This window comes from Miniopterus natalensis, chromosome 6, assembly GCF_054644295.1.
Source record: "Miniopterus natalensis isolate mMinNat1 chromosome 6, mMinNat1.hap1, whole genome shotgun sequence".
NCBI lineage: Eukaryota > Metazoa > Chordata > Mammalia > Chiroptera > Miniopteridae > Miniopterus > Miniopterus natalensis.
Window position 1 is genome coordinate 28907328 of NC_142086.1, and position 16021 is coordinate 28923348.

General features: G+C 41.9%; 1 protein-coding gene across 1 annotated transcript; it reads left to right on the plus strand.

Moving 5' to 3' along the window:
• Window positions 1–2471: 2471 nt before the first annotated feature.
• CPOX (coproporphyrinogen oxidase) lies at window positions 2472–15221 on the plus strand. The gene is made up of 7 exons (XM_016220467.2): window positions 2472–3422; window positions 5095–5238; window positions 5499–5609; window positions 6984–7125; window positions 7912–8130; window positions 12004–12108; window positions 13854–15221. The coding sequence occupies exons 1-7, from the start codon at window positions 2885–2887 to the stop codon at window positions 13939–13941; spliced, it is 1347 nt and encodes a 448-aa protein (XP_016075953.2). The 5' UTR covers window positions 2472–2884; the 3' UTR covers window positions 13942–15221.
• The last annotated feature ends 800 nt before the right edge of the window (window positions 15222–16021 follow it).

Below are 16021 nucleotides of genomic sequence, written 5' to 3' on the forward strand. Positions count from 1 at the left end.
CCCCTACCTTACACCTTGTTTTACCAAGTTATGTATACTTTTTATTTATCCCCATTAACTTTCTGATGCCTTTTACTCTTTACTGACAACTCAGGCTGAATACAAGTATCCTTCTTGCAGACAATTTGAACCCCCGGGAAATGTGATTTAAACTCACACTAACCAGGCTGTTAAGGTCTTTCTTAAGCATAACATTTTAAGGTGAAGAAGGTGGGGAGAGTGGTGGAAGCCAGGGGAGGAAATGAGAGAGGCCCTTTGCATAGAGAGGCTAAGGATGGCGAGAGATAGAAACCTGGAAACTAGTACACAGTTGGCTAAAGACCAGCCTATCTCACTGGGCAAACGTTCAACACAGCCTGTGCCTGCTTATCTTTTACTAACATTATGGGTAGTCTCAGGATCAAAACAAAAATGAAGGGACTTCTTAAAAATGGGTCAGAGGTGCGCTGGCTGGGTAGCTCAGTTGCTTAGAGCATTGACTCTGTAGAACAAGATTGCAGGTTGGATCCCTGGTGAATCTGGGGAAGCATCCAATGAATGCATAAATAAGAGGAACATATAAGAAGCAACCAATGAATGCATAAATAAGTGGAACAACAAATTGATGTTTGTCTCTCATCTCTCAAATCAATAAAAAAAAAAATTTTTTTTTAATGGGCCAGAAAGGTTTCTTCTTGATGAGATGCATGTTATCACCAGGCCCAGTCAAACCTCACCACAGCCATCTAGAACAGGCAAACAACACTTCCTAAAGTGATAGTTCTTATCTTTCCTTTCCTCCCCCAACTCAGCCTCCCAGCAAGCCACACTATGACAAAAATCTTCCCCCAAAGTAGTTTACTCACTTCTCAATCCAGGCCTTTACCTTTCATTAACCTGCTAGAGTCAGGTGTGCTTGCCCCGCGAACATCATGTCCCCATGCGAGAGCTGCCAGTCGCAGTTGTAAATGGATAAACTACACCACCTTGAACAATTGGTCTGCATGTAGCAACCAAGAAAAACTTTAGAAACCACCACCAGTGGCTTAAATTATCCACTACTAGAAATTAAAATCACCCTGGAGACTTAAGGGACAAATTAGCCCATGACAATCATTCTTACACTTTTATGATCACACAACATGGAACTGTGATATGGTTACAGGAACAAAAAAATGTGTCCATCATTTAGTTTCTTTTCTCATTTTTTAAAAGTGTGTGTATGTGTGTGTGGAGGGGGCTGGGGAGTAGAGGGAGTGTGAATGTCCTGGCTAGTTCACAGGAGCTGTTAGAAGTACTAAACCTGAGAAATAGTTGGCAGCATCCTAAAATTGTAGGATGATAAACATCTTAAATCTCTTTTTCCTTGATCACCCAAACACACCAGGTCATGAATTTTATGCTCGTCTGGTAAAACAGTCACCTTGCTTTTCCTATCTTGATTATTTTAAATCAGATGGGGACTGTAGGAGCAAGGCCTGGGAAGACTAATGCTAGAACTGTTGGCAGTGGCAGGAATGGCACCAGGTGTTAGACCCACGAGGTCAGACTGGACCTGGGTTCAGTAACCTCGGTACTTGAGTTCTGGCTAAGAATGAATTCAGAGCCAAGACTCAAACTATAAGAGAACATTTATTTTAGAAAACTACAGAAGTATAAGTAATTTGTAGAAGAAATGTGCTTAGGAAACAAGTTATAGAGTGAAAGGAAGGGCTCTTGGAGCTTAGAAGTCAGGGAGGTAAAAGTTACTGAGGGGCAAGGGGATGACACAGGCGTGAGCCCGGAAGGGAGACCATGCTGGGTCCCAGGCCCAAGGGTTTTAAGGGTGGAGATTTTAGGGGAGGTCCTAGGGGGAAAATCTCAATAGAATATTCAGCAGCTTTCCAGGTGTGTCCTTTCAGAGTCAGGGCCTCCACTGATGGACTGGTCAGCACCAGGGCAGGAGAGCCTCTGTTCAATGCAGCTGGTCCTGAGGTCAGTCCTGGGGTATTGCTTCTCTGGTTTTGCTGCTTTTCTGGGCCTGGGGCTGAAATACAACTAAGGCCTAGATATTATCTCTAGAGAGGAAAGATGGGGGGGGGTCCCCAACTGCATGACCAGCAATACCCTAGGGGAGGAAAGGTCACCCTGGGGATGAAGTCCCACCCTACAATTTTCTCCTTGCCATGCACCTGGGGCTTTCCTCCCTGGTGACCTTCTGTACCTGTCCCATCATCCTTGCTCTGCTCATGTCAGTCTAACTGCCTACCACAGAACTGCGATATTAAGTTGACCCCAGAAAGTATTATCCTAGTATTTCTTAGGAGCCTTTTACGAGCCTTTTCCCACTTCCTTTAGAAACTGGCCTTCAGGCGAGGAGTTCCCCAGGCTCCGCCCACACCAATCCTACAGGTTCCACCAGCTCCACGGGGCTAGAAACCGGAAGGGGCCTTCTGCAGGTAACAGCGCTAGGATCTGCAACCCGCTTGCAATCGCAGGTCTGGCGGGGGTGGGGTGGGGTGCCTCTGTCCCTATTTCTGCTCCAGTCCCTCCTGTGGTCCAGCCCTCCTTAGTCGTCCCCCTGTGGCTGACTGAACAGCGTCCCAGGGCTGTGCGTGACTTACAAGGAAGCCTCTGGCGCTCTCCCTTGGCTCCCACGGTGCTCGGCACCCGCACGCTTCCCGCCAGCACGCCCCTGGGGAAGGTGGGTTCCTTATCTGCCGGCCGCGCCCCTGCAGGCGGCCACAGGAGCGGACTACAGCTCCCAGAACCCCCCGCGGCCGCCCGCCGTCGGGGAGCGCGACTCCGCAGGGACACTCCGCCTAAGGTTCCTCGTTTCCTCGCCGGTCGCGGGCTCCGGGCTCCCGCGGGGTTCAGGGGCCCATCTCCCCGACGCGGGCACAGCCCGGGTTGACAGCGCGGGAACATGGCCTTGCACCTGGGCAGGCTGGGCGCCGGCCCCTGCTGGCGCGCGGCGCGGGGCCGCTGCGGGGAGCTGCGCGCGTGGTCCGTGCGCGGCGCGGCCGGACGCCTCTGCCGCGCCCCCGGCGGCGCCGGCGCGTCGCAGAGCCGCGGGCTGGGGCTGGGGCTGGGGCTGGGGCTCGGCGCGCCGGCGGGGGGCGGGCGGCGGCGCGGGGCCCGGCTGGCCGCGGCGCTGGCGGGGCTGGCGGGGCTGGCCGCTGCCGCCTTCGGGCACGCAGAGCGGGCGGAGATGGTGCCCAAGAGCCCCGGGGCGCGGAGCCCCTCGCCCGGGCGGCCGGGGGAGGAGGACGAGCTGGCCCGCCGCTGCCGCTGCTTCATGGCCTCGCCCGTGACCGACCTGCGCGAGCTGCGGAGGAGGCCGGACGACATGAAGACCAGGATGGAGCTGCTGATCCTGGAGACCCAGGCCCAGGTGTGCCAGGCGCTGGCCCAGGTTGACGGGGGCGCCCGCTTCTCCGTGGACCGGTGGGAGAGGAAGGAAGGTGAGGTCGGCGCCGGGGGTGAAGACGGGCAGAAGGGCGGGACTTCAGGCGGCCGACTCGGAATAGGGGCGCGGTGGGAAGGGGTTACCTGCCCGAGGGAAACAGATTGGCGCTGAAACGGCCTTCAGCCCTCTTCTTGCAGGCGGGGAACCAGATGTGCTGGCACTAGTCCTGGGCGTTTCCAGATCGTTGCAATTTTATAATGGCGTTTCTCGTAGAAGTCTTAGGGGTCTTTTAGCCAACAAGCGTGGATGTCCAGCTTTGTAATTGAGCGTAGGTTTCCCCCATATTTCATCTCTTTCTCTTGGTGCGGTTATACCTTCCCCTCCTTTGGAGATGGAAAGAGAAACTTGACTCCCCTTTTCCAAGTGCCAGCCAGGCTCCCCCAGCTAAGGGTGTCACTGTGTCACTGTGTTGCTTCCCCGAGTTGCACAAGAGATATTTGATTGGTTTGTCGGTAGTTCTACAAAATGCACCCATCTGATTTTCTGCTGGTATAGTCTTTCCTTCCAGTGGCAAATGCCTCAGTATTACAACCCAGTTCTTATATATTCGTGACATTTTTCGTACAGTACAGTGACACTTTGGTCATAAACTTGAAGGATTTCTGACTTCCCCACAGCAACTTCTCATTAGCTGGTGTTGGGCTATGATACTGTCACGTTTATATTACGTGAAGTTAAAGCTGGTTTTCAATGTTTTCCATCTTGGAGTGTTTTCAAGTGAAGACCGTTGAACCAGGACACAAAACCTCAACTACTAGACTAGCTGTGTGACCTTCAGAAGTTATTTAGCCTTTTTTGTGTGCCTCTATTTCCTCAGCTATGAAATAATATATGAGGGTATTGTAAGGATTAAATGAGATAAATACATGTAAGTGCTTAAAATATTGTCTGATACATAGAGAGCACTGAGCCAGACCCGGCCACCCTCCAGCTGTGTGTTCTTGGAGAAGGTGTTTGCCTTTTTGTGCTTCAGTTTTCTCATTTGAAATCCACAGTTGTACTGGATCATTTTATGTCCCATCCAGCTCGAAAAAGTCTTAGAGATAAAACAACTCAAACATGAACCTTTATGAAGCAGTTGCTTTTGTGGTAATTCTAATGTCTTAAAAACGCACAGAAGGGTTACTAATAGTAAAGCGCATATACCTAAATGTTACTGTTTGTCTCACTCAGTTTAGGGTTCCAAATCCCCTAAGTTATCGAATATCTACTGTTTTTCAGTTGCCTGTAAACAAAATGAAAAGGCAAACCCCAAGAACAATTGAAACAATATGGAGCTCTTAAATTCCATAATAATAGAACAGTCTTCAAATATACCCATTTCTGTTTTTAACCTTAGTTTTCTCTCATATATCATAACCAAAGCAGTAGTATTTAAAGGGAAAATGTTCCAGTGATTTATTTTAGATGATGGCATAAAAATGTAGGAGAAATATTCAGTTTGGTGATTTGGGGAGATAATATTTGCCTACCATCAGCAGCAGATGTAATAAAGCTAAGCTAATTATCTGATTTTATGGTACCTGAAAATTATAAATATACAGATATTATAGAAAATAGAGGAGGAAAATAACTCCTAGTCCCCTGTGTCGTGCAAGGGTTGTTTTCAGTTTTGCACTTTGTTTTCAGCTTTTCATTCTCTCCTCATTTTACATTTCTATAAACAGGAGGTGGGGGCATCAGCTGTGTACTTCAAGATGGGCGCGTTTTTGAAAAGGCCGGGGTGAGCGTTTCTGTTGTTCATGGACATCTTTCTGAGGAAGCAGCAAAGCAAATGAGAAACAGAGGAAAAAATCTGAAGACTAAAGATGGTAAACCAGTCTCAAAAGCCTTTCGTAGTTGCTGCAAACTGCTTTTCCCCACAAGTTTTATTTATAAAATAAATATTGCTTCTGTAAAAAGCCATTTGGGTGCATATGCCTGATAAGCATGTTCACAATTCCTTTTTTTAAAATTATATTTTAGACAAATTAAAAAGCGGCCCTTGAAAATTGGTCCAGAAAGCATGTTGGAGGTACTTTATATCAAGCAAGGTGATTGAGGGCAACTCACTGTGTGTTTTACTTTCCAGGTAAATTGCCATTTTCTGCTATGGGTGTGAGCTCTGTTATCCACCCCAAGAATCCTCACGCTCCTACTTTCCATTTCAACTACAGATACTTTGAAGTAGAAGAAGCTGATGGTAAGTGTGTTTAGAGCTGTGGAAAGTACTTCTGTGCCAAATGTGTATTTTAAAACAGGTTAGAAGACACAATATCTAGTAGCGAGAAAGAATAAATATAGTCTTAACTAGATTTTTCAGGAGGCACATGACGGCTTGTTCCTTGGGAGGTGTAATGAATTATGCACTGGACATGAAAAATAAAAATGGTATTAACTGGTCTCTGACCTCCTCCATATTTCCTCCAATACAGAGGGAATGGTTTAATGAACCTGAACTTAAAGTGCACACATGGTTCTTTGCAAGTATAAACTCATTACAGCCAAAGGAAAACCTGATGTGTGCAAGGTTAAGTTGAAACTGAGAACTTGCTTTTGGAAAATATCTTCCACATGCAAAGCTTTGCCAGTCACCAGTGCATCATGAGATGGGGTGCAGTTGATCCTGCCTCATTATGCAGGTATAGTTCTGGCCTAGGTCTCCTGCTTCCTGGGTCAGCACCTGCAGTGCCAAGCCATTCCTGTTGGTGTCTCTAGGTGATGGCATTTGAAGTCAGTGTATTTAACTTTTCATTTTGAAGCCACTTAGTTTGAGTCAACCTTTTAAGGTTTAAAAACTGGTAACTGGTACTGACAACCTATAGACCTAACTAAGCACATGAAATAGTTATTCTCAAATGGTAAGTTGTCTCCTTCAGCAAGTATTTTTACCCTTTTTAGGGGAAAGGGAAGACAGTGGCAATACAGGGAGCATAAGAGTCTCCTGTTTTTGTTTTTTTAAATAAGCTATAGATCCCTGAGCCAGATACTTATTTTTTGTTTGTTTGTTGTTTTTTTAAATTGTGACCACCAGCGGCATTTTAAGCTTCTCATGTGGTTTTAATATGCAGCCAGAGTTAAAATCCACTGTCTGGTCCACCTCTGTGGTGTTTGATCATTCCCTGCCATGTGTTTCATTTCCCTGACTGGTTCTACTCTCTCCTATTTTAATTTCCTACTTCCTCTTCTTTCCTACCCAGGCCTTACGGGCCATGCAGAGCTAAATTCAGTTGAAAAATATTTTGTTTTATTTAGAGAAAGGAAGAGGGAAGGAGGTAAAAGAGAGAGGAGGGGAGGAGGGAGAGAAAAAAAGAGATCAATTTGTTGTTCCACTTATTTATTCATTATTGGTTGATTCTTGTGTGTGCCCCAACTGGAGATTGAACCTGCAACATTGGCGTATCCGAATGACTCTCTCACCAGCTGAGCTACCCGGCCAGGGCCCATTTGAAAGTTTTTTGTTTATCACCCATTTCATGCTTAATAAAGTAAGCCGATAAATTGTTTGCTAATAGAGTAGTGTGATGCATCTCAAAGTCCAGAGTCCAGGTCATATTTACATGTCTTGATTTGGTAGGTAACAAGCATTGGTGGTTTGGTGGGGGAAGTGACCTTACTCCCACGTACTTGAACCAAGAGGATGCTGTCCATTTTCACAGAACTCTAAAGGAGACTTGTGACCGGCATGGCCCAGATCTCTACCCTAAATTTAAAAAATGGTAGGTAAAGGTATTGAACTTGTCATGATATTTAAAGTACATTCTGTTCCTTACTAAATACCTTTTTTAGCATATGAAGGTTGAACTGTTTTCTTCACCCACCAGAAGTGGGATACCAGTTTTAAATGGTTTTCATAAGTTATTGACTTAGGAATATTTGAATGTCTGCAATAAAAATTGCGTAACAGCATCTTTTTTTTATTCCAAATGATTTAGAATATTAACTTTAAGGTGATTTACGCTTGCGAATCCAAGGCTTTTTAATCCTCTGGTAGGATACAAATCCTCATTCCAGATGAGACTTGTGTCTTTGTTGCCATGGGAATGTATGAGAGCATAGGAAGAGTAGGAGAACTGTTAGGGACAGATGCAAATGTACCAGAAATGTTGGACTAGGAGAAAGGTGGAACTGGACACTTTGTCTCTAATTAAAACAAAAACGAGTAGTGAGGAGACCCAGGGTCTTTGGTAGATGTGAACTGGAGTCTAGGCATAAATTGCTTCTGAAGGCAGCAGCATCACTTGTTTCAAGAAATACAGTATTAAAACTGGGCTATTTATTTCTTTTTTCATTAAAGGCCATAAGAGTCCGTATGCTTTAGATGGACATTGGTGCTAACTGCAGGAAATCTAAAGCCCTAGTTTCGTTTTCATAGTTGGACAAAGAGTAAGGACACTGCTGGCATTAGTCAAGGATGGTGCTCTAAGTGGAAACACTCACACTGATTTTCGTGCCTCTGTTTTTTCCCCCTTTGATCCCTGATTTGGCCTTGCTCTGTTTTCCAGGTGTGACGATTACTTTTTTATAGCCCATCGTGGGGAGCGCAGGGGCATTGGGGGTATCTTTTTTGATGACCTTGACTCTCCATCCAAGGAGGAGGTGTTTCAGTTTGTGCAGAGCTGTGCCCAGACTGTCGTTCCTTCTTATATTCCTCTTGTGAAAAAGCACTGTGATGACTCATTCACCCCTCAGGAGAAGCTGTGGCAGCAGCTCCGGAGAGGACGGTGAGTGATCGACGGGAATAAACCGGCTCATTGTATAACTGGGGGGAGGTGGAGCAGCTGTAGTAACAGTGGGTGTGTATTGTCAGAGTTGTGTTAATACCCTAATTTCTTTTCATAACTAGATGAATATTAAATGAATAAAAGAACATTGTGTAATATAGTATAGAAAGAGCAAAGTGTATTTCATTCGTCTACATCAGAGATTCATAGTAGGCATGCGGTAATACTTGCTGAATTTAATTCAGCTGATTTCTTTTAGTTAGTCTTTAAGCAATACCCTCCACCCTTCTGCCAAGATAGTGGGTATCATTGAATATTTTTGCTGCTTTGTAAATTTGGAATCACACCTTTTTTCATTCATCGTTAATGTTTCATGGAAGTTCTTTAAATGAAGATAATTTTAGGAATTATTTACACTCAATGTTAATATTTACTAGTTATGGAGTCCTTACTATGTGCCAACCCATATATGAGGCAGTTTGCATCTTTTTCTCCACAAACTTGTTAGGTTGGTATAATCATTATCATTTTATAGATGATAAAACTTAGAAAGGCAAGTTCCTTGCCCAAGATTACACAGCTGGTAAATAAAGATCCCAGATGTGGAACCAGTTTATCATGACTTCAAAACTTGCAGTCTGCTCTGTGCATTGAGCTTGGTGAGCTCACTTGGGTGATAGTCGTGATATTATCTTTAGCTGGGGTATACTTGTGAATCAGCTCCAAATTATCCACTTCTCCAGCTCACATGAGTTTCTTATTGCCATCTTTTTATTTTTTTTAAATATATCTTTGTATTGAGTTCAGAGAGAGGAAGGGAGAGAGAGAGAGAGAAACATCAATGATAAGTCATTAATCAGCTGCCTCCTGTGTACCCCCTACTGGGGATGGAGCCCGAAACCCGGGCATGTGTCCTGACCAGGAATCGAACCAAGATCTGGATCATGCATGGTCAATGCTCAACTGCTGAGCCACGCCAGCCGGGCTCATTGCCATCTTTATTGCATGTATACTACTGGTCCATGGCTATAAAATGGGTTTTCTTATTTGTTTTCATTCTGTCTCAGGCATATGAATCTTTGGGTACTTAAGAAGGTAAGGCTAGTGCCAGAAAAGTTCCACTTAAATAATGCTCCAAGTCTAAAGATAAATGTTTGTGTTTATTTTTCCTCGTGACTGCCTGTGCTGTCTGGTCCCTGTTTATAAACATGGGAAAATGAGTTGATTAACTTTTCTTCTTCTTCTTTTTTTTTTTTTTTTTTAATATATCTTTATTGATTTCAGAGAGAGGAAAGGAGAGGGAGAGAGAGAGACAGAAACATCAATGATGAGAAAGTCATTGATTGAGCCCGCAACCCGGGCATGTGCCCTGACCAGGAATCGAACCCCGATCCCCTGGATCCTAGGTCGACGCTCAACCGCTGAGCCAAGTCCGGCCGGGCGATTAACTTTTCTTCTAAGGAATTTCTTTCACAATGCATCTGTTTTGGGACATATTTTTATTGTTGTTCCTATGATTTCTCAAATACACCTTTACTTCTCTTTTTTTTTTCACTTCACATTTATCATGTGTCCCTTGCAGCTAGGCTCTGTGCTGGATGCAAAGGTGAGCGTAACATGGACTTGTGAAAACAAGCTCACAGTTCAGTGGGGAAAGGATAGCTAAGAGGATAATTTAAAAAGAAAAAAGAAAATGCTATGGAAAGTACAATGTTCTAGTTTTGCATAAGATTTCACATGTAAAGCTGGCAGGTTTTGTGAACACTAATGAGATGAAGCCTTTAAAACTTCTTGGACATAAGAATAATGTATTTTGGGGTTTTTTTTGTTTTTGTTTTCATTTAATGACAAGGTATTTTGAGGTTTCACTTGTATGTATCATTGCATGTTGTGTGTTTTTTGAGTTAGAAATGTGGGGTGTTAGATTAATTTTCTGAGGTGTGGTGGGTGACTGGCCTTCAAGGAGAGCCTCCTTCTGCCACCCTTATCTCTGGGCCTTAAGATGGCAGTAAACTCGGGGGCTAAAGATAACCCCAGCTCTTCTGCAGTTATCAGCACTGTCTTCACTTTCTTACTGCATTTACAGCTCTATCTGTCTTCTTCAGAGGTTACTCTTCCCTATCTCCTCCTGCCCCCAAAACAATTTCCCCTACAGAGGTCAGGCTGCCTCCTTTCTGACTTTTCAGTCTCATTTGCACATTCATGTAGTGTCTTGCCCTCAGTTGTTACCATCCTCTCCCAAGACCTTAAACTTCAAGTCTTACAGTCTGTCTTTTTTTTTCATAGGAGATCAGAAACTAAAGATCTTTAACTTACTGTCGTTTTGTTGTGTTTTGAGAAAGGGAAACAGGATAAAATTCAGGCATCAGTTAAATGGAAGGGAATGGTTTAAGTCCATAGTTCACAGGTACCTCAGAGGGAATTTATGTATGGAAAGAATGAGAAAGATCAGATCTGAGCAAAACCTGGTGGGAGTCAGAGAGGCTAGTGTAGAGAAAGGGGCATGATTCACTCAAAAAAGAAAGCTGCAGGGGCTCCTACAGAAAGCTCTTTTGGGGAGCTCCTCACAAGGGTCTTTGATAAAGACATCAATGCAAATTAGAGAACCACAGCCATTCCTTAAACATCATGGTTCAGGAAGGTATTCTCAGGCAGGGATGGAAAAGGGCTGAGAGACTGAAGTTCTTTTCTATGGTCTTAGGAAGAAGTTAAGAAGATTCACTTAAATTATATTTTGAAACAGACAGAAGGTATTAAATAGTTATTAGTGTGCAAAATTCAATCAATGATAAATAAAGGTGAGGCCTAGAAAGGGATTCATGGATATAATTTATTTAAGTTTTCTCAGAGCCTTTGGCAAGTTTCCACACACAAGAACGCTTTCTAAAAATTGAAGTACTCTGGGATTCTAGGAGATAATTTCTCCTATGTGTGATTCAAGACAGTCAAGACAGTAAGCAGTGGATAAAAAAGAGTGTCTGAGGAAGTTTAGACTACGAGAGTAGTTTCTAAGTTGAGAAATGATCTGAAAGGGGTGCTCTTTCTTGACATTTTCAGATTCATGGATCATTCTAAATTATTTTGGGTAGTAGAACTTACTGTTTTGAAGTTGGGGAGAAGAGACCCTTTTACGTAGGACCCCATAATGTTAAAGGCCATCACAGATTTTTAAGCTAGACAGAATTTAGGTCTGACTCTGGCAGTTAATGGAAATCTAATGCACTCAACCAAGTTTACGTTGATGCTAAGAATATTTTTCTAAGAAAATAAAATTGAACACTGCAACTCAACCACTACCTTTTATTATGATTGCTATGAATCTGCAGGAAGGCCAATTTATATCACCGCTCGTTAATGCTGTTAACTACCTCAATAAAAGGGAATATCTAGAACATATTAGTAAATATTAATAGATTGCTGTTATTTGCCTTTGGTCTTTTAATTACAAGATTGTTACCCTGTATTAGTACATGTGAGTTATAGGCAGTGAAATGAAGTCTTCGACTCTGAACTATCTCGGACTATGGGGGAGGGCCAGCAGGAGCTGAACCATTTCTTTTTCACGATTGTCATGCCTTCAGGTTCTCAGCTTTGTGCTCATTCTTTTTATTTATTGGGAAACAACCTTCTTATTTTATAACCGCTCTGTGTTGGAGGCAAATCTATGTCCTATTGTTTGTTGGATAGAATACCTCTTTATTTATGCCTGTCCAGATGGAGAAAACTCAACTGACTGTATGTAGACTTGTGCCAGTTCCAGCTATTGGGGGGGGCGGGTAAGAATCCCCCCCTCTTTAAATATTCATTATGGGCTAGTCTTATGAAAGATTTTACTTAGCTGACCTTTACTGTTGTTCGATGTTTTTATGTCAGGTATGTGGAATTTAACCTGCTGTATGATCGGGGTACGAAGTTTGGCCTCTTCACTCCAGGATCCAGGATTGAAAGCATCTTGATGTCTTTACCTCTGACTGCCCGGTAAGAATAACTCGTAATAATTATTCCCCCACCCCAAGCCCCACCAAATATGAATGTTAACACTGCAGGTGTCTTACCCAAAGACTTCACTGGTTTTGACTTTGCTGATTTTATAAGAAAATCAGTTATATAATTAAGGAAAATCAAATTGGGTATTTTCAGGGAAGTCAGGATGAATGATAGACCTTCGTGTGTGAGAGCAGGGAAAGGAGGGAGGGAGGGAGGGAGAGAGAGGACGGGGAATGATGGTGCCTAGGGGGCCAGATTATCTTCCCTAGTAGTTTTATAGGAAGAGCTATTTATTTGAACATACCAGTTTTTAAAACTTAATTTTATTTAGATATTATGGCACTTGTGAGGAAATGTCTTACTCTCTAGTGTGAAGTATTAAGCTGGTTTGAAAGTATGAGGGATCATTTCAGGTGCACAGCATTCTCTCTGCTTTCCATGCCGCTGTGCTGAGCTAGCTTCCTGGAGGGCAACTGCATCTGTGTGGGGAATTTTACAGACAGATATATGTACGGTGGTGCTATTAGGTTAATAAGGATCTATAAATGACCTTGTTGCCTTTAAGAAAATGAGAATGATATATGTCCAGACTGAAATAGAAAAGATCAGAAAACAAAATAAAATTACCATTGTTTTATAAGAGCTAGAATCTTTTTTTTCCTCCATGAGTTTAAATGTCCAAATAAGAATGGACTATTGGCTGTCATTGACAGTCTGCCTTGCCTCATTCTGCTGTTCTGATCTAGCCTTGTGAAGTCGATACCCTCTGTGGTTGTCACTGCCTTCACAATGGCATTGGCTCTGTCCTCGTTTAACATTTTGGGATCTCATGTTGTCGGCTAGAAGCCCACGCACATCACTGTTAGGTATTCCTGCCACTGTAGAGATGAGATGAGAATGCAAAGTAGAGATGAGTTCCTTAAGGCCTCTGGTAGTCAGCCTGATCACTGCTCGCCCCTAATTATAATGCAGATTCCCAGCAGCTGTGGGTGGATTAGAAATCACTGCCTTGCTCAGTTGAATAACATTAACCCAACAGGTCACTTTTAGCTTATAGCCTATAGCAGGGGGTCTGCAAACTTAAGGCTACAGGATAAATCCAAGTCCACTTGTGTGCTTTTGTATGACCCTTAAGCTGAGAAGGATTTTACATTTTTTAAAGGATTTATTAAAAACAAAAGAATATGCAAGAGACCATATGTGGCCCCACAAAGGCTAAAGTATTTGTGTGGCCCTTTACAGGAAAAGGTCTAAACCAGTGTTTGCCAGATTTCATACCACAGCTTAACCATTCTGACCATATCTGTATACTATCTGATGTATTGTTTACTTTAATTTTATATTATTTTTTCTGAGAGAGAATTTATTTTAAAAGGCAAACCAGTATTGTCACCATAAATAGAAAGTAACAAAATAAATGTGTAAGTGTGAAGCTAAAAAGAGTTGGCCCATGGATCATCTGGGGTTAGAACTTTACAAAACCCTGGTTTATAGTAAAAGTATATTTTGCTTCTGGGATGGTAGCCAAAGTGTGCTCAGGAATTAAGAAACTTTATTTCTTTAGCAACAAGAATTTTTAAAAAGCCTAGTGGGTGAAAGGCACATTAGGCACAGTGGAGACAGAGAGGTATGAGACATTTTTTACTTTAGAATTTTATTTTTCATTTATATTTAAGTAAAGAGGTATGTGTATCATTTATTTATTACATTTTTTGCTTCTGTTTGGGTGTACATAGATGGGAGTACATGCATTCACCCTCAGAGAACTCCAAAGAGGCAGAAATTCTGGAAGTTCTTCGCCATCCAAGGGACTGGGTGCATTGATGGAGGTGAAGCAGCTGTCCTGGGGCTTGGGGACACAGAACGTGTGCTCCATTCCACTGGCTGGCACCGTCGCCACAGTGTGGCAGTTAGTTATCTTTGTTTTGAGCCCCAGTCTTCACTCTGGAGCCTGCCTCCCTGGCAAGTGGTGAAATGTGTTCTAAGCACCACGGGTTTCTGTTGGATGTTGTCAGTCACGGGAGGTGAGGTGGCAGCTTGTCAGAGTCCATTGGTTATACTTTTAGAATAATTTTATATGACTAGTTTACAAAATATGACATTGGGTTTCCTGTATTGAGTTAAGGGAATCTAAATTTGTAATTTGTATCAGGGAACTTCTCTTTTTTATTTCTTATATTTTTAAAAAATTTGTTTCTGCCACAAAAATGTGTTGTGGGATAAATATATTTTCATTAATTCAATGAGAGTGTGCTTATTAGTAATTTTAGGAAGCAACCTGAAATGAAGGTAAAACTTTTACTTTGTCATTACTGAAGTTTCTTTAATCATAGTGTTTGTATGTATGTATCTTGCTGTAGAAATCATAATATTGTAAATACTCTTTTTATTTTTATAATGATAGGTATTTAGGAACACTTGAAATTTTCTTAATCTCTGAAGATGCTACAATTCAGTGATTGCCTGTGGTTATTAACTCTCCATCATTGTTATTTCAATAAGGGACATCTAAGTTGTAATTTTGATTTTTGTAAAACTAGGATTTGTTAATGTTGGGATTCTCTGTACTTTTGAATGTGAAACCTTATAAGCATAGATTCTGATATTAAAAATATTCTATTCCAGAGAGTTCTATATGGAAATTTAAACTAAAAAAAAAGTCCTGAGGATGTTATGAATGTAGGAAGTGTTTCTCATTTGGTGATAAATATTTTCCTTCTTTAATTAAAGCAAACATAAAATAACTGTTATGAGTGTGAGAAACGTAGGCATCTTATGAATATATTTTTCTTATAAAATGGACTAGTTGAAGTTGCACTCTTTTTAAATTAGAGATTCTGCAACTCATATTTACTTTTAAGAGAAAATCACAGCAAAATTCTTAATGTGGCTTCTTTGTTCACATAATAACATGAATGTGTGTTGTTTTTTTAATCTGTAGTATATTGAAGTTTGTAAGGAGTAGTGTCTTCCTACATACTATTAAGCATTATCTTGGAACACGTTGAATGTATGTGACTGTGACTCTTTAAGGCTGGAAAATTTATGAATTCTTCAATTGTCTTACAACATATCTGCTGATTAAATTTTATTATGGAATATGACTTACAAATGTATTTTTCACTTTTTTTCAGGATAATTTACACAGAGAAGACAAATATTTCTAAGTTATAAAAGCATAGTTCCTCATTCCTAAATATTTTACCCCCAAAAAATATAAGTTTTGCACTCAAGTTTTCGTGGCAGCTTTACTCAAAATAGCCAAAAATAGAAATAACACAAATACCGTTCAGCAGGTGAGTGGGCTAAAGAAATTGCGATATATCCATATGTTAAAATACTACTAAGTAATGAGAAGGCACGACTTGATAAATGCAACAACATGGATGAATATTAAAAAAACATAATGCCGAGTGAAAGAAGCCAGACACAAGAGAATGCACTGTATAACTACATGATATGCAAACCTAGAAAAGTCAAAACTCATAACAGAAAGCAGATCAGAGGTTGCTGGGGGCTGGCGCTGGGAAACGGGTTGTGAAATGAATATTTTGAGGTGATGGAAATGTTCCGTATATTGAATGTGGCAGTAGTTACCAAACTGTATACATTTACCAAAACTTCTGAACTTCACACTTAACCCTTTGTGGTCGTTTGTCTACTCTCAGCCACCAAAGCTTTTTTACCGTTCCGGTCGTATGTCTGCTCTCAGCCGCCACAGCAAGGAACCGTACGAATCTTAACTCTATTTATTCATGTATCAGTTCATAACTTCTCTGAAAGCTCTTAATTCCGACCAGTACGACACCCATGTCCAAATTTAATATGACCGCAAAGGGTTAAAATCATGGAATTTTGTTGTGTATATAATTTATACTTCAACAGTGCTGGTTAAATTAAAAAA

What these genes read in the sequence shown, in the direction of transcription:
- CPOX (XM_016220467.2), top strand. Translation starts at nt 2,885, where the DNA reads ATGGCCTTGCACCTGGGCAGGCTGGGCGCCGGCCCCTGCTGGCGCGCG. An exon ending in TACCCTAAATTTAAAAAATG is followed by an intron (nt 7,126 to 7,911) that starts GTAGGTAAAGGT and finishes TCTGTTTTCCAG; the next exon opens with GTGTGACGATTACTTTTTTA. An exon ending in TCTTTACCTCTGACTGCCCG is followed by an intron (nt 12,109 to 13,853) that starts GTAAGAATAACT and finishes GGGTGTACATAG; the next exon opens with ATGGGAGTACATGCATTCAC.